Raw genomic sequence first — 26816 nt, 5'->3', positions numbered from 1 at the left:
ACAGTCACGTCTGAAAATATCGAAACGGACAAAGTGTCAAAAATATGTATACACAGCGTTATTGCCCGTATATTAAGGTAGTTTACATCTACAACTTGAGTTCTGGAGCGCAGTTCCGTGTTGCTGTTTCGATCAGTACTGCGAACACCTTAGTATACTGCGCTCCATCGCTCGCTGACAAACCTTGAGTTTGGACTTTAGAGCCTCCGTTAACGACCATGTTTGAGCGCCATAGGTTAGGATAGGCAGAATACGTGTCGATGAGTTTGCGCTAGAGACCCAGGGGAAGGTCACCCTTCAATAGCGCCAGAAGCTCTTCCAGGCGTTGTCAATACGTCTATTGACCTTTATGTTTTGCCTGTTTTCGAAGGAGACTATCACAAATATTAAGATGTAAATACTTTTTTGTTTTGTTTGAGAATATATTTATAAATTATAAGACAATATTTTTCTTAATAATTTCGTCAAATGTCCTTTTTTAAACGAACAAAAAACTTTGAGACCATTGTATAAGTACAGAAGGCAATAAATAATTGTTGTAAAAACGTAATTTTCAGCAGAATCTATTTTTGTAAATTTATAAAGAAAACTCTACACATATAAAACAATGCTAATAACGCGCAACGCTAGTACTCCAAATGGCAGCTTATCTTAGCTTAGCAAATGTCAAGTTAATACAAATAAACACACAAGACTTATATCAAACATTCTCGCGACGGGAAAAACTGCCGCCGGCTACATCGCAGCGGAATTAAATTTTGATGCACACCCTTATAAAACATTTACTCTGGTCTGGCTAAATGATGAGAGGCAGCGGGGAGCTTAAGGTTTTTCGCAAACTGATTAAAATCTAGTGAGTAAGAAATGTCTCAGATCACACGTGATTGTTGGCTGTCGCGAAACCGAGGTCAACAAACATTTGTGATCTGAAGCTTTCTTTCTTTCGCGACAATATTCAATTGAGTTTGATCCCAAAAGATGAATAACATGTCCAGCTACTTTTCTTTTCTACTGTTTTCTCACACATTCCGTAGTTATTCACACGCACATATCCATACATACATAGTCACACACATACACACATACCCTCACATAAACACTTTCACTTACATACAACTTACTGAGACCTTTTTAACTGTCTTTGTACTTGGTTTCATAGTTAGTCATTTAATAAAAAATCTTATATATAATTTAGCTTTAACAATGATTATATTCTGTTAAATAAGAACCGCACCATTTCGATACTTCTCTGAGATTCCCACGTGACAGGCTGAGCCTAGTGTGGGGATCAATGTACGGCTGCTCTTGTAATGCCAAATACTTGAAATAAATATATTCTTTATATTCTCTATTCATATTCTTATTTACTGGCCGAGGTTTGAATACCTCCTACTATTTTTTTGTTCAACGAAGCCGGAGAGCGGCAAATTCGCTTAGCGCACGACACGAAGTTAACACTTTCCACACGGACAACAGAGAACTATAATTTAACATTTTTGACGTGACAACGTCTTATAATTCGATGGAGCCGGCAGCACGCACGAAAAAACATGACTCATGCGGCGTTACCTCGCTCTGAGGCGTTCCATTTAAGGCTTGAAGTGCAAACGAGAGCGCGCAACGAGCGACCAAGAGGCACAATCGGCCTCCGCGTTCGGCAGCAATTGTATTTATGCGTACAAATAAATGTAACTTGATCAATTCAATTGTGATTTCCATTTACCTCCTTCTCTATATCCATACAAAATATCTATCAAACAAATAAAATTAAAATTGTCTTTTGAAAAATGAAACTTTCTTATGACGTTGTCACGTTCAACTATCGTCAGTAAACCGACTTTACAGACAACCGTTTTTTTTTTTAATTCAAAATTCGGTAATAATAACAGGCATAAGTAAAGAAATACTTTCATTTTGAATGCCACTGCCTCCTGTAACTTGCGCCACCCACTTCACACGACGATAAGCAAAAGGGTCGTGTATTCAACTCAAACTTCCTTATTACTAGCGCCATAAAGTTCAATATCGCACGTCGGAATTATGCAAACGAGTATTTGATCTAAGATTACGTGTGGATTTTGATACCGTCAGCCCGTACACTTAAGTGCCGTGAAAATAGGTCGATTAGTATGCGATTTTTCAAAGAAAGCGACCCTATTTTAGTGTACTTTAGTGTGGAAAATGGCGTGGAATATGTTAGTTTATAAAGGAGAGTATGAAATGAAGTATTTTCATGGGGTGTGAAAGCCGGTTTTTGATCTCCTCCGAATGTATTTGAACTGGAAACCCTATTCAACTTTATAAAATCGATATACTCGATATATAGCGCTCGTGGCCTAGTGTTAAGAGCGTCCGTGTCCGCGCCCGTGAAGGACAGAACATACGCAATGCGACGAAATTAAAAACACGTTTTAACATTCCTGACAACACACCTAAAGCCACCTACATAATTTGATTGGGTTCATTGTAATGTTACCCACCAGAAACTGGTGGGCAACAATAATACTTGGTACTTTTTAGAAGTAGGCACAAATGAAAAGTGAGACTATGGTTAGGACAAACAATAATAGCGCTTTCTCTGCTACTCCTTCTGAAAGTTCCATAAGACCATCCCGTTCGGTCCACTCCCCATGTCTTCCATCCAGTAGATCTGATATTCATGTATTGTTTTTTTTTTTTTAAGAATATAATCTTTATTTACTTAATAGATATTATCTGGGGGACCGAGCTTTCATCGGAAAATATAAAAAAAATCAAAAATCTACGTTTTCCCAGAGATAAGACCTAGCTAGATCGATTTTTGGGAAAATATATAAATGTACAAGAATTGCTCGTATAAAGTTATAAAAAATATTAATAAGATAAGTAGCTTAACCTTATGACCGCCAAAGACGTCATATGACGCGCGCGGCTACAGCCCAATATCAACCTTCATGCGTACCGCCAAGGTTCACGATTACGCGCCGCGTACGATAGGCGTTTAAAAGGTTAAATCTGAAATAGGCCCTTGAAGCATTGTTCCAATGATGCTGGCGGCATTTCTCGTTGTATCGCAATGCTAATACGTTGGGCGAGGAAGCCGCCAGCACTTCGGTCACCAGTTACGTCAACCAGACGCTTCGCAATTTCTGCAAATAACTTGTGTGCGCTGGGACCCCGTGGACCTAGTTTCAACGCCAAATGGTACAAAATGGTGCTGGTCTTAAAGCCTTAAGGCATTCTCTACCAGTTAACCACTGGATCAAAAAGAGACATTTATAACGTTTCAACATTTCGACGCTCCGCTTAATAGAATTAGAATTGGGTTTATTTTTTCATAATACAAAAATAAAATAAAAACAATGTGTATGAAAATATTTATTAACGATCTTTATAAAAATCTTTTTTACAATTTCATTAAATGTGATGCTTACAAACTAAAAAATATCACACAAAAAAAAACAAGAAAAAAATTACCCACTGTTAGATGTATACATTTTAAGAGATTGATTCAACGTTCGTCATCAAAAATTTAATTTAATTATAATAAAAAACTGTTTTCGAGATTCATTAAAATACTACCTTTGTTGTCAATATTTTTGTTATAAAATTAACACAAAAATAAACACAAATACAATTTCCATAATTTAAACATTACAAATATTTTAGATTTAAATTTGCAACTAATTTGTGATTTGAATCACAACAATTTAGTCGTCGCCATACAATCGAAGATAAATCTTCTACTCGCTCAGTTTTCTTTGTATTACAATGTCTAGCAACGAAAAAGGATACCAGTAGAGCTATGATTGTCGGCTATTTATCATTTGTCACCATGCCTGTCACGTTCTAACAAGTATGTAATCGCGAAAGTGACGGGCATAGTGACAAGTGATAAAAATGGAACCATCCTGCCACCGCAGACCTAAATGTAAATATGTTACTTTAATGTTTTCATATGTTACTTTAATGTTTCTATATGTTACTTTAATGTTTTGTCAAGTTTCGTGTTAAAATTTTAACCGTCGTAGGTCATACTAAGGGCCTGTTTGATAATGTCCAAGTATTCGATAGATAATTAACAAATATATTAACTGCCAGATAAAACTACCTTAAGTTGTGAAGGTATTTATCTACCAGTTAAGCTTATTTGAAGATTGTGAAACGCAAACGACTTTATTCGTCAGATAAGTGGCAAGTATAGAATAAGCATTCAGAACTTTACTTGGTCATGTGGAACAGCCCCTTAGACTAAACTTATATGGTTTAAGTCACGTATTTCTCAGTCACTCGCGCTATTGTTATTTGATATTTACCAGTCGCTTTTCGGTGAAGGAAAACATCGTGAGGAAACCGGACTAATCCCAACAAGGCCTAATTTTACCCTCTGGGTTGGAAGGTCAGATGGCAGTCGCTTTCGTAAAAACTAGTGCCTACGCCAAATCTTGGGATTAGTTGTCATGCGGACCCCAGGCTCCCATGAGCCGTGGCAAAAATGCCGGGACAACGCGAGGAAGAACAAGAAGATTTCTCAGTCACTCGCGCGGCAATTTTGGAGAGCCTAGATCTCCATTTTCAAGTACTAACGGTGCACGAGTAGCGGTCACGGTAGCGGCGCGCCGCGTACTGCTGCTCGCCGCGCAGCACACTGGGCGCGCGACGAGATAACTGCTTGGGGGCGGGCCTGCGCTGTCGTTGTAGGCGTAAAAATACGTGAGATAACCCTTTAACGGTTATTACGGAAAATTCAACCCTTTCATTGTGAAATTAAGTTTAAAACCATTGTTATAGGGGGTCATTTTTGCCATATAAAATCGAAGTTAAAGTTAAAGGGTGAAACCGTATAATTAACTAAGTTTCTTGTTCTACAGGTCGTTTTAAAATGTGAGCGATTAGATTGTATGGCGGTGGCTTTGACTATTAAAATATTACTTCAAAGTTTCATATCACAGAGTGCAGTAAAAACGTGAGAAAATGCGACTAGGCGGTATGAAGAGAAGCAAGGACAAAAACAACCTTAAATGCGTGGCTTATGGTCTAATATTGAATGTCTCATCTATAAATTATAAAGGAGATAGTAATATAAAATACATTAGACAGTTTACATTATTGACGGTAACACTCATAAATTACATATTTTGGACGCAAATGGTGATATTAAATAAGGTAAATGTGGGAAAGAAAGTAAGTAAGGAAAGACCGTCTACAAGCTTATTCGTCGCTTTTAACTCTTTAAGGAGTTGAGTTCTTCCTTTGTGTCTGAACGAATTACGTGTACAAATACGAGTTTTTTTCCCTGTGACGGTATTCCTAATTATACTCTGTATATTTAGGTATTTAAATAAAAGAAAACAAAATCTACCCTCAAATGGCTCCTTAAGCCAGTTAAGATGAAAACATTATAGGATCAAATAATGTAGGTTAAAGTCAGGCCGTTCAGTCACAGATCAAGGCGGTTTTGTACTTGGTTGGTTTGCCAATATATGTTATAACTACCCGAAAATATACAAATTGTTTGTTTAATTTTATTTAAGTACCTAATGTAAAAATGTTATATGCCGGTCTTTCCCACATTGGCCATAATATTAAATAAATCTCATATCTCGATTCATATTAGACCAATGACAAGATTTTTTATAATGTCATTGTTACAAGTTAAGGTAATATTCCAATTGCAACAGCGTTACTGCAAGAAAAATCAATTGGCTAGTATATCGACATTCAACTTAGTAGCAAAGCGTTCTGCGGCACTGCGCTGCCATTTTCTTGCGATTGGAAGCGTACTTTTAAGACTTAATCTTTACGAAATAATCAATATTATTAAATTATAGGAACGGGACTTAATCGCGTATTGAGTTTTATATTCTTCGAGACTTCTCTGAGACCACGGGTACAACGCCGTCCTCGAAACGTCGGAGGTAAAAGAGAGTGGGCAAATTAGCGTATTTGACCAATAAGGGCAAGCGGTATGTCACTGATAGATTATTCTAAGTTGTAAAACTTTTACTATAGCAGGTAGTCCCAAATATTTGTGTGAAAAAAGTTATCGCCGCAAAAAGTAGTGCGAGTTGAAACGTTACTATATAGTTTTTTTTTCGATACTAAGTTCCTGTGTCGCAAATCATGAAGGTTTTGTTATTGTCGATGGTTTTGTGTGCGATATTTTAGTTTTTTATTCGTTTAAAAAAAATAAACAGACATTTGACAAGTCTCGCCATAGATAAATAGATAGATAGATAAAATCTTTATTATTTCATAGATTCGATATTTGTAATTTTTTTTTTTTTAATTTATTGTTTGTAAAAATGGACATGTAAAAGTGCCCTTGTGGCCTATTTGCTGAATAAATGTTTGATATTTGATATTTATTCCATACAAAAAAAATGGAGTTTATAAAAAATCCTTTTCCATGGTATTTCGCTTATTTTTCTTGGTTCATAAGCCGGTGTCTATAAAAATCTGCCCATCTCCTTTAAAACTCAATACAAGTTCTTTTCTATACCACGTCGGTAGCAAACAAGCATACGACGCACCTGATGTAAGCAGTCACCGTAGCCCAGCGACGCCTGCAACTCCAGAGATGTTACATGCGCGTCTCCTTTAAAAACCTGTACACTCCTTTTTTTGAAGCCGCCCCTCCGATTAAGTCCCGTGTAATATTTAATAATGTGGAAAATTTTTGAAAGTTTAAATCAGTGATTTCTCAATTTATTGATATTAATATATAGCATTGTCAGTCTTCGTCCTGCTCCGCCTCGCCTAGCCGCGCGCCTCGCACGCCAGCTCTATGGTCGAGCGCAGCTCCAGGAGGAAGGGCCCCTCCTGCGCCGGGTAGTACGTGGACGGCATTATGACGTACCGGCCGGCCGGGAGAACTGGTAACTCTAACACTACGAAACCGGATCTGTGGACGAATGCATTGGTTTATAACAAAAACAAAACTTTTCAATACAAAAAAATTAAGGGCAACATTATAAAACCTTGATTTTTACCATCATTTTTAGGGTTCCGTAGCCAAATGGCAAAAAACGGAACCCTAACCTACCCTACTAAAAAAATATATGATGTATATTACCATGCAAACTTCCACCGAAAATTGGTTTGAACGAGATCTAGTAAGTAGTTTTTTTGAATACGTCAGAAATGCTACGGAACCCTCATGGGCGAGTCCGACTCGCACTTGGCCGCTTGTTTATTAGATCAAAGCTATTGCAAGACCAACACATTAAATGACGGAGTCCAGTTAAAAATTAAGAAAAAAACGGATCTTGAGTCAAAAAACCCAAGACACTATGAAACAAAAAAAAAACTATGATTGAAGCCAGATCTGTCGTTCGACTATTTTTTAGATGATCGCATTAATTCAATAGTTATTTATAATACGAGTGTAGAAAATAGGAAATTCGCACTGGTGATAAATTTTAAATCGAATTACCTATTCGCACGTGTATCATACAACATTTTACGTTACATATTTCTCTTTAAAGTTTCGACATATGCAAGGAAAGTGCTCAATCCCGCACGCGTGCGGGAAAGTAGCACTATATGTAGCAAAATTATTCTTATTAATCTATTTAAAAATACACGACTAAATTGACCAAAACCATAACTATGATAAGTTAAAACTTATCAGAGAAATCTATAAACAAATCCTTTACAGTATCTTTACAATAAAAAAAACCTACACGTAGTTTTATAACCGTTATTTTTTCCTAAACAAGTTTTATTTTTATCATTGTTTTTCACAACTACTTTATTATACACCGTGGGCCAAGTAAACCCGACAGATTTTAACCACGCATTCGATATTCCTTAGATCATAAGGAGTAAAAAAATGTTATATGAGGTTTGGTCAAATTCGCCAAAAAAACATTACAACGAATAAGTAAAGTTTTTTTATTTACGGGTAAAAATTGCGAGCTCACTTTAAAACTTTATAGTCTGTCAGAAGCTATGTCTAAACCAAGCCACATAGTGGCAGCGTCACAGCTTAAAAGGCGTTTTTCACTAAGTTATAACAGAAATGATTTTTCACAAAAATGACATTATCTCTAAAACAAGATCGATTTTAGGATACTTTGTATGACATTTTACCCCCTTATTCATAACGTCTACTAAAGTTACGATGCCGCTAATAATCGTTTGTCCCTTTCCGACGTATTGGTATGATGGAAAGGGACAAACGATTATTAGCGGCATCGTAACTTTAGTAGTCGTTTATGAATAAAGGGGTTAGTCTCTAAATGCGGTCAAGAATACACCTTTAAAATCTGTGGGGTTTAATTGGCCCACGGTGTATAATAAAGTAGTTGTGAAAAAAATGCTAAAAATAAAACTTGTTTAGGAAAAAATAACGGTTATAGAACTACGGGTAGGTTTTTTTTTTATTGTAAAGATACTGTAAAGGATTTGTTTATAGGTTTCTTTGATAAGTTTTAACTTATCATATATATTTTACTTTGTAGTCCAATTTTCTTTACTTCTTTCTTTCTTACCTGTAAGCGCCCGAGGACTCCTTAACGAAGGGAGCAGTGACGCCGGGGTCACTGAGGGCCTCGACCCTCGCGTCCATCCCCATCTGGTACTGCTTGGGACCCTTCAGCTGCGCCACCACACGGCACGGCACTCTGCTCTCCGGCACGGTGATGTAGATCCTGGCAACAGAATAAACATTAACCCCCTTATTCATAACGTGTACTAAAGTTACGATGCCGCCGATCATCGTTTGTCCCTTTCCATCATACCAATACGTCGGAAAGGGACAAACGATGATCAGCGGCATCGTAACTTTAGTGCACGTTTATGAATAAGGGGGTAATCATTTAAATTGCTAAACTAGGCCCGCGGTTTTGAGCATAAAGTTTATATTATATTATATGCATAAAGTATACGCCTATGTACGTTTACGCCGTAAACGGACATAGGCGTTATTTCGCAGAATCTATGGTATTATCACATGTAGTTTTTGCGAATTAAGCAATTTAATATGACGTTTAAAAAAATCCGCACTCAAATCGGTTCATCCATTTAAGAGCTACGATGCCATAAAGCATACAATTATGTATACGTTAATAAGTCTCGTTATAATAATATTTGTTTCATTATTTTACAAAACAGCTACAAATATATACACATTAGAGTTATTTTATGCATTTAATCAATTTTTTTAGCTGAGTGTAGTGCAAGTACTAGGCTTCCAAAAAATAATACTTTACAAAAAAAATATAGGACATTATTACACAAATTGGCTTGTGTTGTGGGTACTCAGACAACAATATAATATAATATGTAAATACTGAAATGCATAGCAAACATCCATGACTCAGAAACAAATATCCATGCTCATCCCACTAATAAATGCCCTTACCGGGATTCGAACCCAGGACCATCGGCTTCATAGGCCAGATCGGTCGTCTTTATAGAATAATAATAATAATTCAGCCTATATACGTCCCACTGCTGGGCACAGGCCTCCTCTCATGCGCGAGAGGGCTCGGGCTATAGTCCCCACGCTAGCCCCAATGCGGATTGGGGACTTCACATACACCTTTGAATTTCTTCAATTCTTTCAATTTTTTCTTAGATATGTTCAAGCGGTGGTGACCGAGTGGATATGACGTCCGACTTTCAATCCGGAGGTCGCGGGTTCAAATCCTGGCTCGTACCGATGAGTTTTTCGGAACTTATGTACGAAATATCATTTGATATTTACCACTAGCTTTTCGGTGAAGGAAAACATCGTGAGGAAACCTGCGTCTTTATAGAATGTAATAATAAATTTCAAGTGAACGTCTTACTTGGGGTTGTTCCTATAGGTGTCGCGATGGTTCTCACACCCGCCGGCGCTTCGCCCCGCCCACTCACCGGCGATCTGAAAATATAATCATTTTTAAGATAAAAAAGTGGCTGTGACATAATCGGACAGACAGACGGACATGAAGAATCTATAAGGGTTCCGTTTTTTGCCATTTGGCTACGGAACCCTAAAAAGCGGTGGTGGCCGAGTGAATATGTCGTCTTACTTTCAATCCGGAGGTCGATCCTGGCTCGGACCTGAGTTTTTCGGAACTTATGTACGAAATATCATTTGATATTTACCACTAGCTTTTCGGTGAAGGAAAACATCGTGAGGAAACCTGCATACATCTGCGAAGAAATTCAAAGGTATATGTGAAGTCCCCAATCCGCATTGGGCTAGCGTGGGGACTATAGCCCGAGCCCTCTCGCGCATTAGAGGAGGCCTGTGCCCAGCAGTGGGACGTATATAGGCTGAATTATTATTATTATAAGATTTAAAAAAAAACAACTTCAATGAGGGAGACCGGTGAAAGAAAAATTATTGTTGATTTTGAATTTCATACAATGAAATTAAAAAAAATGTCTTAAAAATGTATGTAATTTGCTTAAAACAGTGAAGAGGACAAATCGCCAAACGTGAACTATGCGTCGTTGAAGAGTTCCATTCTGATCATCATCAGCAGTTCCACTTCATCAAATGTCACTTTTTTTAAATGTAAACGCTTGATTTGTTGATGAAAATACCAAAATCACTATATGTATGCCTTTCACATTTGAGGAGTTCTCTGGACTCCTCATGAATCCCATCATCAGAACTGAGTTTTGATAAAAACGGGACCGATCAGTATATATATAAACTCAATAAAAAACAAACAAAATCGGTTCAGAAATGACAGAGTTATGAAGTAGCAAAGATTAAAAAAACATACAACTGAATTGAGAACCTCCTCCTTTTGAAATCTTGAAGTCGTTTAAAAATAAAAGCATACGGCCGACTTAGGCCCTGACTTGTTTAGTCTGACTTTCTGCCTCGCACAGCTAAACTGTGGAATGAACTGTCGCCTGCGGTATTTCCGGACCGATACGACCTTCAAACCTTCAAGAAAAGAGCGTACTCCCATCTCAAAGGCCGGCAACGCACTTACAACCCCTCTGGTGTTGCAGGTGTCCATGGGCGGCGGTAATCGCTTACCATCAGGTGATCCGTCTGCTCGTTTGCCTCCTCTACCATAAAAAAAAATAAATAAAAAAAAGTCCCTATCAGATTTAGGTACCTGTTTTGTGATAGTTCTGGCATCGAGTCTCCAGTCAAAGTTGCCATCTTATGGACTACCCGAGGTATGGGCATTGTGAATGTCATCTCGCCTTGTGTGGTAGGGCACAGCACAGCAGATGTCATTCCAGATCTAGAGCAGAGCCCAACTGGGGAAGTACCTCCACCTTACAGAAAACAGCAGCCAAATAACACTAGACCCTACTCATAGTGTTGTGTTCCTGCCGGTGAGTAAGGATGCCAGAGCTCAACGAGGGTGCGGAGTGTTAGGGTTAGCAACACGCATGTAACTCCTCTGGAGTTGCAGGCGTACATAGGCTACGGAGGCTGCTTACCACCAAACGCCGTATGCGCGTTTGCAGCCGACGTGGTATTAAAAAAAAGTAATTGGACTTATTTCATTGTTGTTTTTTGTTTTTAAATTGACATTTTTTTTTTATACTACGTCGGTGGCAAACAAGCATACGGCCTGCCTGATGGTAAGCAGTCTCCGTAGCCTATTTACGCCTGCGCGTTGCCGACCCTAAACCCGCCCCCCCTTGATGAGCTCTGGCAACCTTACTCACCGGCAGGAACACAATACTATGAGTAGGGTCTAGTGGAGGTACTTCCCCAGTTGGGCTCTGCTATAGAACTGGAATGACATCCACTGGCTGTGCCCTACCACACAAGATTTACACAATTTGTGAAAGGATCATTTTGCCATCGGACATTTTGCAAATTAGACGTCATTTTGCGAGTGAGTTACCAAACTTAACCTATATCTTACCGTTTTAGTATGCCGATAGCTCTCCAACTTTTCCATCGAAATCGGGCAAGTCGCATAGGCCCGCAGCGTGTAGTATATCGTCCGAGATTTCTCGTACTGCGAGACGACTAGCGTGTACTTGTCGGCGCTGGCGTCGCCGACGATGATTTTGCAGAGGTAGTGCGGGCTGTTGATGCGGACACCGTCGATGTGGGGGGGAGGGTCGTCTACGACAACATCAAATGTTTAAGAGCAATTCCTAGCTGAGCAACTTTTCAAATCTCGAATTTTGAAGCTATATTTCAGTTTTGAAGGTATCTTGAGATGGTTTGGACACGTGGAAAGAATGAGTGAAAGAAGGTTAACAAAGAGCGTGTATAAGGGAGAAGTAGAAGAGGGAGCTGGAAGGGGTAGACCTCGGCGGACTTTCTCTGATCAAATCGGGGAAATCCTGAAGAAAGGCCAGATCAAGAGCACCCTAAACCGACGAGCGTGTATGAGGAATGTCATGAAAGTGAAGGAAGCGAAAGAGGTATGTCAGGATCGTAGCAAGTGGAAATCCGGAGTCTCTGCCTACCCCTTCGGGAAATAGGCGTGATTATATGTATGTATGTATGTATGTATGTATATTTCAGTCGCGTTGCGGTGGGCGGGAGTGCGTGCGTGCGATAAGGACAACTACAGCTCAGACTACACTACAGTGCTGGCGTACTCAAGTATACTGCACACATACGCGTAGTACACAGTTTTAATACAGGACAGGTCAATCATAGGGCGGCATACTCTGAAGACAAAACCAAGGCACCTAAAAGCTTTATTTGCTGTAATGTCTATATGTTCTCTCATAGTGAGCTTGTATCTTTCAGGTGAAAGATACAAGCTGGCACTCTTTAAATTGACCTTTATCCTATGTTTAGACTTGTGCAAACATTCTTACAAATTTTTAAAAATGAATTTTAGACGGATATATATATATATATATATATATATTATATAATCGTCCGCATCGATTTCGATGACGGCGACCTCAGCAATCAAGGTTTTTCCTGTTATGTGGCTGGCCAGACCAAACTAATAATAAATAAATATTATAGGACATTATTACACAAATTAACTAAGTCCCACGTTAAGCTCAATAAGGCTTGTGTTGAGGGTACTTACACAACGATATATATAATATATAAATATTTATAAATACATAGAAAAGACCCATGACTCAGGAAGAAATATCCATGCTGACACGAATAAATGCCGTTACCTGTATTTGAACCCGGGACCATCAGCTTCGTAGGCAGGGTCACTGCCCACTAAGCCAAACCGGTCGTCGAACTTAGGCCAAACTTGCTCTAGTTGCTCTTAAACACCCTTTCACATTCACAGCAGTAGATTTTCCCGCCCGTTTTGTATGTATACACGTGGGAGGGCTTAGGTCTTTCCTTGCGTAGTTGGTAGTCAGTACTTACATGGATAATAAACTCGTTTCCCATTATTCTTGTACACCAGCAGCGTGATGTACTCCTTGTTGTCCCGGAAGTCGTCGATCTGCGTGATGTGTCGCGTCAGCAACAACCACACGGCCCCCTTGCCGTGCACGCGCAGAGAGAACTGGGGGTTCTCTCCGATGTTGTACGCGTCCTTCACCGGGCCGTTGCCGGCATCCCATTTTCTGGAACAAAACTTACCAACTTTAATAAATAAATAAATATTACAGGACATTATTACACAAATTGACTAAGTCCCACAGTAAGCTCTATAAGGCTTGTGTTGAGGGTACTTAGACAACGATATATATAATATATAAATATATATAAATACTTAAATACATAGAAAACACCCATGACTCAGGAACAAATATCCATGCTCATCACACGAATAAATGCCCTTACCAGGATTTGAACCCGGGACCATCAGCTTCGTAGGCAGGGTCACTACCCACTAGGTCAAACCGGTCGTCAACTTTTAATTTTCAAAAAACGATTTTCGTTTAAGTATTAGATTGATATTCGAAAAAAATGTATATGCTTGCGTAGTCTGTCCAAAACACCCCATTCATGGCATCATGGAAATGCTTCGAACACAATTTTTGACTGCGTAACTTTGTTTGGACTAGTTAGGAGGTGAACGTATCAAAAAGATATACATAGGTAACTGATGTAGATATTAACCTATTGCTCTTTTGACATGAAATCATTATTTATGGGAATATGAATAAAAGTAGTAAATTTTGACATTGTAATTATTATTCTAGTCTATTTTATTTTGAATTTGACATGTTAATATATTAATTATTTTTGTATTTATTATTTCAACTAATTTTTATTTTACTATGAATCATGATTTCATTGTTATTATGTCAATATTATTAATTATTTATTATTCTTATTATGTTTGGATATGATTTGATTTTAATGTACTTACTAACCCCTAGCTATAACGATGGTACTAACAATTTTTTATGGAATTCTAGTAGTTTTGAAATAAAAATATTTTATTTTATTTTATTTATTAAGATAAAATTGAGAGCCCTAAATAAACTTTCAAGAGCGGATATCTCAAGAACTATACAAAATATCAAAAAAAAAAAACAAATAAACTTCGAATAAAAATCAACTTAAATTTTTTATAAGTGGACATGTCGCTTAGACGCATAGTTTCCGAGATATAATCGAAAAAATGGGACCTTCAACCCCATGGTTATGGCCGGGGACTTTTGATATTGTTTACCTCCTAACTAGTCCAAACGAAGTTACGAAGTCAAATATTGTGTTCCAAGCACTTCCCGCTATAACTTTTTGTGAGCATTCGTTGCCTGGGCTAGTACTGCAACTTTGCCATGGTAACGTCTCCTGGGTTACACTTGGAAACAATGGTTTAATTGCACCAAATAAGAATTTAGTGTGGTAACGGACCATTGCACCAAACAGACTTTCATGTGGTGAAATACTTACTGATGCAATACATGTACTGGAATATGTCCGGGTTGCAATTCAAATAAACGAAGAAGTACAATATACCAGTATACGTAGTCAATCCAAAACACCTCGATATCACATTGAGTCCTGGGTCGTAGTTGATAATAGCATGTTGTGGCTCCAATAGTGAACAGGTCTTAGTAGTTTACAGTAAGAAGACTAAAGTGAATTAATATTGTGTATATTTCATGTACCTGTTTGCCATGGTTACGTCTCTTGGGTCACGCTTTGAAACCATGATTTGCACCAAAATTTGTGGTAAAATACTTACTGATGTATGCAATACGTGTACTGGAACATATCCGGGTTCCAATTCAGATAAAACACGTCGAAAAAGTTCAATATGCTCGCATAGTCGATCCAAAACACGCCGTTATCGTATTGCGCCGCGCTGTCCGGGTCGTAGTTGAGTTGAGATCGTAGGTCGTGGGTCCAGTGCTGTGTGTCGAGTTCGGAATAGTTGCCGCGCCAGCGGAGGTGGGACCAGGGGTTTTTGAGCTTTAGGAGTTTCACGCCCTGGAATAATATTTTTTTTGCAATTTGCTTGTCAATTGGTCTATTGGTATATATCATGTTAGTCAGGTGACAAAAATTACACGTTTGATAGAAACACGAAGTCACTGTTATAGATATAATGATATTGTTGGTCCATTTCAATGACAACGTAGATGAGTTAAATAAATATATTTCAAATCCTGGTAAGGGCATTTATTCGTGTGATGAGCATAGATATTTGTTCCCGAGTCATGGGTGTTTTCTATGTATTTAAGTATTTATAAATATTTATATATTATATATATCTTTGTCTAAGTACCCTCAACACAAGCCTTATTGAGCTTACTGTGGGACTTAGTCAATTTGTGTAATAATGTCCTATAATATTTATTATTTATTTATATTTATGCAATTTTAAGGCAGATGGTGAATATGTTGTTCGACATGATGCCAAAGGCAACTTTCTATCACCGCACCGCTCGTTGTCGGCAGGCTGTTCATCCTCACACCTTAGAACCTAAATGGTCGCGCATGGGTGCGGTTTAAGAGGAATTACCTCCCGCGGACGCTCCGGCTGTGGAATGAGCTCCCTGCCGAGGTTTTCCCAAGGGTCTACAGTATGAGATTCTTCAAAAAAGGAGTGTACAGGTTTTTAGAGGGTCGGCAACGCGCATATAACTGGAGTTGCAGGCGTCCATAGGCTGCGGTGACTGCTTACTGTCAGGCTGGCCGTATGCCTGTTTGCCCCTTTGTGGTATAAAAAAATCAAGGTTCATATAATTAGTAATTTCAATTAATATTGGCTTTATCGAATCCTGTAACACTACTAAAATAGTACATTACGATACAAGTGCGAAAAATAGGAAATTCGAAACGAGTGGCGATAAATTAAAACACGACCGAAGGGAGTGTTTTAAATCGACACGAGTTGCGAATTACCTATTCGCACATGTATCGTACAACGTTTTACAGTACATATGGCCCTTTAAATATTCGACACAGTAACGTAATATGCTAATTTTCGCACTAGTGCGGTAAAGTAGCACCATATGTACTGTAAATGTGTTTTATGCCACGATTGTCTCTTGAGTCACTCTCAAATGAGACTACAATCTACATCGATTAGTTCTATGACTATACGTGAAGCAATTTACCCTTAATTTTTCCTTACAAAAACAATCGTCAGAGCTACGGCCCGGTCACGATTTCGAGCGGCGGCGGCAGCGGCGAGCGGCGGCCATAAGTGGGAACGAAAGGTCGGATCGCCGTGTCTCGCTCCAACCTATGCTCGCCGCTGCCGTTAAGGGGTAGATCTATAAATACTTACGTTGGCGAGTCTGACGTCAAGCACGGCGTACGCGTGTGCGGGCACTAAGCCCGTGCGTTCAGCGTCCGCGTCACTCAGCGTGCCTGTTGCCGCCGTTACTAGTACCTGCGCAAATACAACAAACGTTCATTATTTCATTCAATAGATGTAGTATCATTTATTGGAAAACTAATTAAATCATGTAAAGGTTAATTAATACAATCAGGTGTTACTGCGGTAATGCATTTAAATTAAAACAAAAATGTTACTTTGCTAGTCCGCTAAATAATAACGTGCTACTCAATCAGTGCCAACACGTCACAGTGACAATAGGGACCGTGCGCGTTGGAGGGTCTGCCATCTTGTGGCCTGAATCGGAACCATAAACATGTACATTTACACGTCACGTGTTTTCTTGTGCATAGTAGGTTCTGCCATCTTGTGGGCTACATCGGAACAATAAACATCACATTTACGCCTCGCGCCAAAAATCTGACGGCTCCTGTGCTGCCTCCTACAGTTCATGCACGCTCCCTATAGTATGTCCCTATTGTTTGTCACTGTAGCAAGGTACAAAACGGGTCACAAATTAAATCTTTTGACTGCAAATAAACAAATTGTAGCGTGGCACTATAATACTATGTTTTCAGGATATTTTTTATATCTACCCTAGAATCACATTTGAGTTTTGTTCCTAAATCGATATAACAACAAACATTTACTATGTTGACGTTCAACAAATAGTTCAATAGCCCTTTGAACGTCACGCCCGCATTTTTTATTTGAAAATTGAAAATAAATGAATAATTATGTATTTCCTTATCAATTAACGGTTACTATTATATACACCGCGCGAATTTAAACCTCAACGGAATACACGAAGGTTGATATTACATTTTTTTTTCTATTTATTATTTAGGGACTTAAATCAGTTACATGATTATGCCAGCCCCATCGTACCTTATTCTAGTATTCTTACATGTCTAGTTATGGGACTTGTACCTTTTAAAATAATCTAGTACATATATTAAAATATCTTTTTAGCCTCTTCTGATGTCGGTACAGCTAAGATGCTCTGAAAAGCACCTATATCCAATCTATTGATATTACATTGAAAGGATAAAAAAAAATTGTATCTTATAATGCTAATCTTACCTCGCCTCGCTGCATTCTTGTCCGAATCGTCTCATAGAGGGCGTCGCTGTTGAAATCCGGCTCGCTGCGGATCGCGCACCGCTCCGGGATCCAGCCCGTCAGCGCGTGCAGATCTATGTTCTGTGCAAAATTATAGCTCATTTTTTAGGGTTCCGTAGTCAACTAGGAACCCTTATTTTATATACTACGTCGGTGGCAAACAAGCATACGGCCCGCCTGATGGTAAGCCGTCTCCTTAGCCTATGTACGCCTGCAACTCCAGAGGAGTTACATGCGCGTGTGTTATTAAGTCCGCCATTTTTACAATTTTATATAGTGTACTAAAGATTAAATACATACTATGGGAAGCGCTTTGATGTGTCCCCTGGGTCACTCTTGAAAATAATTCATTACAGTAAAGATATTCTAATATTAAATTAATTGTCATAATATAAATCCGTAATAAGGAAATCCATATAAATACATAACATCCTAAGTTGAAAAATATAAACAAAAACATTACTTTACAATACTCGTTCTCTCCTGGGTCACGTAAGAAAGACTGATACCTTTTTTTATTTTATTGTTTTATACTACCTCAGTAGGTAGTAAACAAGCATACGGCTCGCCTGGTGGTAAGCGATTACCGTAGCCTATGGACGCCTGAGGAGTTACATGCGCGTTGCCGACCCTAACACTCCGCACCCTCATTGAGCTCTGGCAACCTTACTCACCGGCAGGAAGACAACACTATGAGTAGGGTCTAGTGTTATTTGGCTGCAGTTTTCTGTAAGGTGAAGGTACTTCCCCAGTTGGGCTCTGCTCTAGATCTAGAATGATATCTGCTAATCTGTGCCCTACCACACAAAGCGAGATGACATTCACAGTGCCCATACCTCTCTTTTGGACGTAGTTTAAGGACGTACCCGGGTCCAAAAATGTTTTTAGTTTTGACTAGTTCTAAAAGTCGACTGCTTATATTATTTTCGGAGCCTTAATCAATTATTTATCAATTTATTCTTCTGATGAGCACGGATATTTGTTCCTGAGTCATGGGTGTTTTCTATGTATCTAAGTATTTATAAATATTTATATATTATATATATCGTTGTCTAAATACCCTCAATACAAGCCTTATCGAGCTTACTGTGGGACTTAGTCAATTTGTGTAATAATGTCCTATAATATGTAATATGTATGTATGTACTCACACTATTAGATCCTGGAAAGTCATATCCACCCATAACCTTCATATAAGCCTTCTCCAGCAGCGACACCCAGAACTCGTTCTTGTTGCTTGAGTACGAACACAACAGTCTGCCGTAACGGCTGTATGGGAGCCGGTCGTCTATAATAATCTAGAAACAAAATAAGTGTGGTTGTTGGCAGTATTGTAGGCAAAATAAGTGTGGTTGTTGGCAGTATTGTAGGCAAAATAAGTGTGGTTGTTGGCAGTATTGAAAAGGTTGTCTGGAAGAGATCGCTCTGTAGCGATAAGGCCGCCTGTTGTTTACCTCTATCTTCATGTTTTTTATGTGTTTCCATGTACATTTTTTTTTCAGAGGTTGGCAATAAAGAGGATTTGTATTGTATTGTATTGTATTTTTTTATACTAAGTCGATGGCAAACAAGCATACGCCCGCCTGATGGTAAGCAGAATCCGTAGCTTATGTACGCCTACAACTCCAGAGGAGTTACAGGCGTTTTTTTCAAACTGGGGGTCGTTTTAAGATGCCATAGGATTGGAGAGCGGAGTTTTTAAAAATCGTACCGCTTTTTTAGATAACAATATAAATAAAATAAAAAATTAAATGCCATAAATTTAATTAGCAATTTTGAGAATTATTAAGTATTTAATTTTGGTTTTTTTTTTTTCACATTGCACCCACCTTAGCAAATTTCTGTTTGGCCCAGTGGTTGACTGGTAGAGAATGCCTCAAGGCATTAAGTCCGCCTGTTGTACGTTATACTTGTACTTGTGCAATAAAGTTTAAATAATAATAAAAAAATATCCTGTTTAAGCTATTTCACGGAATATTCATTATATTTGTGACATTTGGCCATCTTACATACGAGTATAAAGCTGTGTCCAACTGTTCGTAGCAGTGTAACCAACGCATAAAGGAAACAATATCATTTGAAAAATCATCTTAGATAATTCATACATCCTCAAATTTCTTCAAACTACTTTTTAGGGTTCCGTAGCCAAAATGGCAAAAGCGGAACCCTTATAGGAAGTGTGCATGAACTGTAGGAGGCAGCACAGGAGACGTCAGATTTTTGGCGCGAGGCGTAAATGTAATGTTTATTGTTCCAATGTAGCCCACAAGATGGCAGAACCTACTATGCACAAGAAAACACGTGACGTGTAAATGTACATGTTTTTGGTTCCGATTCAGGCCACAAGATGGCAGACCCTCCAACGCGCACGGTCCCTATAGTTTCGTCATGTGCGTCCGTCCGTCTGTCCGTACATCACAGCCATTTTTTACATAGACTAACCTTTCTCCTGACTCCATTTAGATGTAACTTGACCATATATTTCCCGAACGGATTGTACACAGGATCCTTGTTCCTATTCTTCGGATAGATGATGGATGTTATGATCTTCTTGTTGAACCGCTTCTCGTAGAGGGCGCTGACGGCGAGCGAGGCCACGAATGAACAGTCAGATACTATCTGGAAACCAACGTAAAAATGTTAAATCTCTAAGCAAAATCGTCTAAGCAAAAGCTTTTACTATACTACCCGCAAACCAAACTGACGACCGGGGTAGTGAAACTTCTCATACACACGGTCGTAGCAAGAGTGAAAGAGATAGTAATATTACAACAATTTGGTTTAAGGGATACTATAGTTCATTGGAAATATAGATAATCTAAAAATTTAGAATATACAAGGTGCCCGTGAGCATTGCGAGGGATTTTAACGGTGCATTCCTGATGGCAACAGAAGCAAAAAAATGTTGTATGACTTTTTGTGAAATTCGACAAAAAAAAATTTTTTTTTTCCTTTTTTTGAACACTCCTGTACATAAAACGTAATTTTTATTGATAAACATATAACCTAAAATTAACTAACAAGTTTTTTCTTTTTATGGGGGTAGCCTCTCGAATATATTTTTTTAATTTTTCGATGTCAATCAATAGGTATGTCCAAACTAGACCTCAAAGTGGCAATACCGCAGTCAAAAATGTGTTTTGTACCGACTTATGCCGAAATAATCATTTCGAAAAACATTTATTTATCTCTGAAACTAGGCCCGCCAATCCAGAAAATTTTATATGACATTTTATTTTCTAAATATTACCAGGAATGCTTAGTTAAAATGTCTCGCAATGCTCACGGGCACCGTGTAGATAACCTAAAAATTATGTTAGAATCGAATGAAGCCTGTAATCCCCCATTCTTAACACTCACTGTTTGTTTAATGCTAAAGCAGTCAACGTGATCTCCAACAATCATTTTCGGGTCTGAGCAAATCTCGTGCGGTCGCACCCAGCGGTCGAACTCGCTCGCTTGCTTGGACGACAGCTTTAGCTCGCTCGCTCGGTCTTCGAAAGGTATGGCGTATTGGAATCTGTAAGAGAGAAAAGAAAGTTGTAGGCAATTAAGTTGTTGTTGTTGATCCTAGGGCATCCCGGAGGTGCATAGGGCCTCCACAAGATCCTTGAGCAACCGTCTGTTCTCGTTCCAGCTCAGTCCAACGGCTCGCAACTCATTCTCGACGCTACGCCTCCAGGTGTGTACGGGGCGTTTGCGAGCTCGCTTTCCGCCTTGAGCCGCCACTCAAACGCGATACTGGCGCAGCTCCTCTTCGAATGGTATATCCGATCCATCTCCATTTCGCGCTACTTCTTGGACAATCGGAGGTTGTCGGCACATACTCCACAAACCCTCATTTCTTATGGTCTTCGGCCAGATGGAGGATCGACCGGAGGGACTTATTTACAAACACTTGTAGCTTGTGTGTCAACCCTTTTGTCACTCTCCATGTCTCACAGGCGAAGACCAGCTCGGAGGCAATTGAGTGCTCGATATAAAACTATAGAAGGAATTGTGTACCAGTACTTACTAAGCTGTTTTACCAAAATTACAAGTTTTTATGTGTCTAATGGTCAAAAATAGTCTGCCCACACCTCGATTTTGCTGTGTAAACAGAGCAGAAAACATCGTTCTCGAAAAAAATGCAAAAAGATGTCTACAAATTCGGTGAGGAATCTTATAGATCCACACACATAAGGTTAAAAAAATAGATAGATAGACAGAATACTCTTTATTGGCACACCTGAGTAAAAGACGCAGAAAAGTAAAAGAGGCAGACAACTGGCGGTCTTATCGCTAAAGAGCGATCTCTTCCAGACAACCTTTAAATACTTTACTTTTAATTCACCACCTCAGCCTTGTTTTCATTTCACAGATCATAAATTCAGAAATCATCACAAAAACCTCTCTGACGACCTGTTTGGTCTAGCGGGTAGTGATCCTGTCTATGAAGTTGATGTGCGATGTGTGAAGTCAGGGCATTTATTTGTGTGATGAGCCCGGATATTTGTTCCTGAGTTATGGGTATTTTCTATATACATAGGTTTTAACATAGTGATATACATCTTTGTCTACGTACGCACAACACAAGCCTTTTATTGAGCTAACTGTGGACTTGTATAATAATGGCCTATAATATTTAAAATAAAAAAACAACAAAGAAAATAAAAAAAACATTCCTCATCTATATTTCAACAATATTCCGAGGTAATCAACAATTATTACTACATTCTTACAGTCAACTTACCTTTCTGATAGATCAATATCCATGAACGGCAGAAAGCAGTTGTTGTTGATGTTGGACGTCTGCCGTAGAACTTCTTTCTCCTCGTTGGAGTAGACCTGCTTCCCGCTCACTTTGAGATGTACACTCTGTTCTCGCTGCAGCTGGGCTTTGTTCGGTACTGAAACAAGTAAATAAGTCAGGAGAAACCAGCGTGTTCCTTTCAGGAAATATTAACAAAAGTAATTGTGCACATTGTACAGCCAAAAGAAACGTCTGCTAATGAAAATTACAATGTTAGAAAATAAGTCACTGATTGTATAAGTCGATTTCCGGGTCCCGAGTTTGAATTGTCAAACCTCAACTTTCCGTGCTTCGAATTCAACAGCGCCATATACACCAGCTCTCAAATTCGAAGTACGACATCTCGACGCACGACACGAAGTCTTATACATATCGACGGCCAATCGTAAGATCAGGCAGATCGTAATGTTCCTGTGTACGGTAGTCTCATTGAACCAATATAGATAGGTAGAATAGGTTCGTTAGGTTGTTTAAGATGCCCGAGCAAACTGTCCAGAAATAGGGGCCCCGCGTAGCGGGGCTCCGTCCACTCAGAGGAGATAATGATTTTCACGTTTCACGATATGCCTAGGAGTTTCACGATCTGCCTGATGTTACAATCGGCCGCCAACATACATTTAATAGAATAAATTAACCGTTATTTATAAATAAAGGGAAAAAATGAAGGATTTTTTTTTGTTCCATTCACAACATACAAACTTAACCCGGCAACCAACATAATTGTACTTGCGTAGCATAATATAATAGTGCAATGAGGGCTAACGCGTTTAATTTCGCCACGCGCTAGAGTAGACGGAGGTCTGACAAAATGTCAAATACATAGTATTTTTGGGGGTAACAAGCTTTTTATCGCGAATTTTCACTCCTTATTTCATAATTGTGGTAAATCTTTTTTTCTATTTTTGAATATTCATGGTAAACATTAGATACAGTTCAATAAATGTTATTAGTTTTTCTGAACCACCACCTAAAGTGGCGCCAACTGGTTGGCACAAAAACGGTAGTCCTTTGGTACTTTGAGTAATATTGATAATGCAATTATTAACACATTGTGATACTTACGCGGCCTCTTAGCTTCGTGTATCGACATGGCTCCTATCTTGTTGATGCCCTTCAGCTCCTCAGCCCTGTCCAGCGCCTGTCTGGCCAGGTTCTTAACTTTAGTCTGCATGTCTGGGTCACTTGATTTCTAGAATCAAAATCAACATCATCAACAATTGTACAATTTATAATGACAATAATAGTGTAATTGATTTGTTATTAATATTGTATTATAATTTTGACTCGGTATTTCCAACCTCCACCTTACAGAAAACCGCAGCCCAATAACACTAGACCCTACTCATAGCGTTGTGTTCCTGCCGGTGAGTAAGGTTGCCAGAGCTCAACGAGGGTGCAGAGTATTTAGGGTCGGCTACGCGCATGTATCTCCTTACGTAGGCTACGGAGACTGCTTACCATCAGGCGGGCCGTATGCTTGTTTGCCACTGACGTAGTTTAAAAAAAAATGTTTTCAGAGATTGTGAGCTGTGGCTAATTGGCTATACATACTTAGTTTTTTTTAGAATACACAATAAACGCATGAATGTTTTTAATTTTTCACTCATCTATTTGAAGGTTAGCTGGAAGAGATCCTTTTGTACCTTTGTCATAGTGACAATAGTATGAGGTCCCTAGCGACTTTCATATTGATAGTCCCTGTAACAGATACGAAATGGTACTGAAATTAAATTATTTGAACGTACATGTACAATAAAGTGATTGCTACTAGTAGATTCACCCATGTTTCATGACTTATTTCAGCTTTCACATGGGAATATTGAAATAATTGGGGAATATTGTTTCTATTGTTAATTATAATATTTGCTAAAACAAGATGATTAGCTGCGTTTAAAATTGTTTCACTACAAACCATTTTCAAATAACAAAGTGTTCTGTTGTTAATGTCCTAAGGCACTCGAGAGATGCAAATAACGAAGTAAATACCTATAAAAACCTATAGATAATTTATTCACAACTGGAGAAATCTCTACACTATTTCTGTATCTAATCTATAATATATATGTTCATTATGTTGTTCTGTATATATCTCTGACATTTCTACTTGCTACACAACTTTCAAGCCTTGAGAGGCAAAAGGGGCGTATTTACTTTAGGGCCAAGGTGGTCTTGGACAGGGGCGGCTAGCTGCAAAGAGGTCATAACAATGATTTTTCTTAAATGAAATACATTATCATTACTTAATGGGACCGCGAATCTAATTGGCACGGGCGTCAAATATTGAAAAACACCTCTGCCTCTCACACCATACATTTTAATTATAGTCATTTACATTTAGTTTTACATTAAGCGAGATGATCTTAAGGCTTGGCCGCCAACCTCTATTTCCTACAATTATGTAGGTGGTATGTTGACATACCTAAAATGCGCTCGGAAATTTAGTAGGAAGGTTGGGTACGCGAGCGATCTAAAAGCGCACCAGAGAGTGCAACTTATACACTCTGTTAACGGTAATTAAAAATGTCTACTCCAGAACACAAAGTCGTTGTGGCTGAAATTGGTCCAAAGTAGTAGTACTAGTATTATAGTCACTCACTATAGTAACAGCCAGCTCCACAGCCTGTGTGTACAACTGCAGCGCCAGATCCTCAAGACCAGCTTCATCTGCATCCAGGGCTTGCTGCAAGAGGAAGTAGCATTGCTGCAGCCCCCGCTCACTCTCAGCTTGCTGGGACTTGTCTGAAATAATGCTTATGAAGTGCAACCAAATACTCTAGCTTAGTGACAACATATTTACAGTAGAGTCTTTATTTGTGGCAAAACAAAAGTGGAAAACAACAAGTAACAAAACTTAACATATAAGCCACAATATGGTCCCGACTCAGCACGGTGCTAGCCTAGCCAGGCTAGTGCTGATCTTCTGTCGGGGCCATGACCATGTGCAGCATGAAGGTTAACACAATATTCAAAATAAATATTCAAAATGACACATCATTAGTATAACAAACAAATTGGAAAGTTAACAAGTAACTTTTTAGGTACCAGTAGGGCTTTTCTAAATTACTTCTAACAAAAGCAAAGATTTATGGCTTTTACTATAAGTAATATTGAATATCTTTCAACACTTATGACAAGCTTTCTTGAGGAAGCATTGCATAAAGGGTAAATCCACTTTTCATTGCTATGGTTACAGTTTCCTGAATCACTGTTTAATTATTTTATGATATTTCAAATAATCAGTACACATTTTGACAGCAGTTATACCTTTTTCATATTGGGTCATCTACTTAAAATTTTAGCAGAATGTAATACCTATAATATTTTCTTCTAACAAGCTTAACTACTATTGTCACTGGCTAACGGGACAGCATTCAACCAAAAAAAGGTAATCTTCCCTAAAATCAACCTGTCCAAGATATGGAATGTGAATACTAGTCTAGCCCATAGCTCATTCCATGTATCAAATAGAAGACCTTTTTTTTCATTAAATGGTGCTAGATGTGTATCTTTAGCCAGGTATTGGTGTCAACACCTTACATTTATTATATTTCCATAACAAACATGCTAAAATTGTAATTACAAATTTATATCAGTTTCATCTGTAGTATGTATGTTGATATTATGATAGTAGCATGTTTATTTAATTTTCTCATTTCAGAAATTGATGTATTCCCATAATGAATATTAAAAGAAAACTATTATATACTAACTATAAATTACACCAAATGATTAGTAAATAAAAATTTCTATGCACATATCTTAGGCCAGATAACGGTCCATAGACCGTTCTTAAGTCAATAAAAATCTTTCCAACATTCATCTTTGCGTGAGTCATCAACACACAATGCATGGTCCAATGATGTTGACAAAAAACGCACTAGATTTAAACCTGTGTTGGTTCATAAACTATACACCTACGTGTAAATTACCTTTTTGTTCCTGCAAGAGGGTAGCTCTCTGAAGATATTCTCGAACTTTATCACGTAGTTCTGTTTGTCGTTCTGGAGGAACTTGATCGCGAACTCTATCCAATAGTCTTGCCGCTGTTCTGTAGCATTCTACCGCTTTATCGATCTTTCCTGCTTGATCAAATCGAACAGCAAGCGATGCCGCCTCCGTAGCGTTTACAAAATCACTCATTTTATCTATATCAGCATCTGCAGTCTTAAATTAATGTTATAAAATTGAAATACATTCTCAACTTGACTCATGAAACTAATTATATGACAGTTTAGACACTGACATTTTTTTTTACATTT

The 26816-nt window shown here is 38.5% G+C and overlaps 1 protein-coding gene across 1 annotated transcript; it reads right to left on the bottom strand.

Annotated features, from left to right (window-relative positions):
• Window positions 1–3342: 3342 nt before the first annotated feature.
• Window positions 3343–26796, bottom strand: LOC133523956 (calpain-7-like). Its single transcript, XM_061859686.1, has 15 exons — window positions 26487–26796; window positions 25154–25296; window positions 23620–23746; window positions 22498–22654; window positions 21126–21285; window positions 20208–20384; window positions 18917–19063; window positions 17727–17846; window positions 16593–16697; window positions 15042–15286; window positions 13262–13464; window positions 11820–12025; window positions 9777–9850; window positions 8475–8633; window positions 3343–6883 (listed from the first exon to the last, which is right to left on the bottom strand). The coding sequence occupies exons 1-15, from the start codon at window positions 26695–26697 to the stop codon at window positions 6739–6741; spliced, it is 2379 nt and encodes a 792-aa protein (XP_061715670.1). The 5' UTR covers window positions 26698–26796; the 3' UTR covers window positions 3343–6738.
• Between the last annotated feature and the right edge of the window lie 20 nt (window positions 26797–26816).

This window comes from Cydia pomonella, chromosome 13, assembly GCF_033807575.1.
Source record: "Cydia pomonella isolate Wapato2018A chromosome 13, ilCydPomo1, whole genome shotgun sequence".
In the NCBI taxonomy this organism is placed as follows: Eukaryota; Metazoa; Arthropoda; class Insecta; order Lepidoptera; family Tortricidae; genus Cydia; species Cydia pomonella.
Note: the sequence above shows the minus strand (reverse complement) of the source record. Positions and strands in the feature narration are given on the sequence as shown.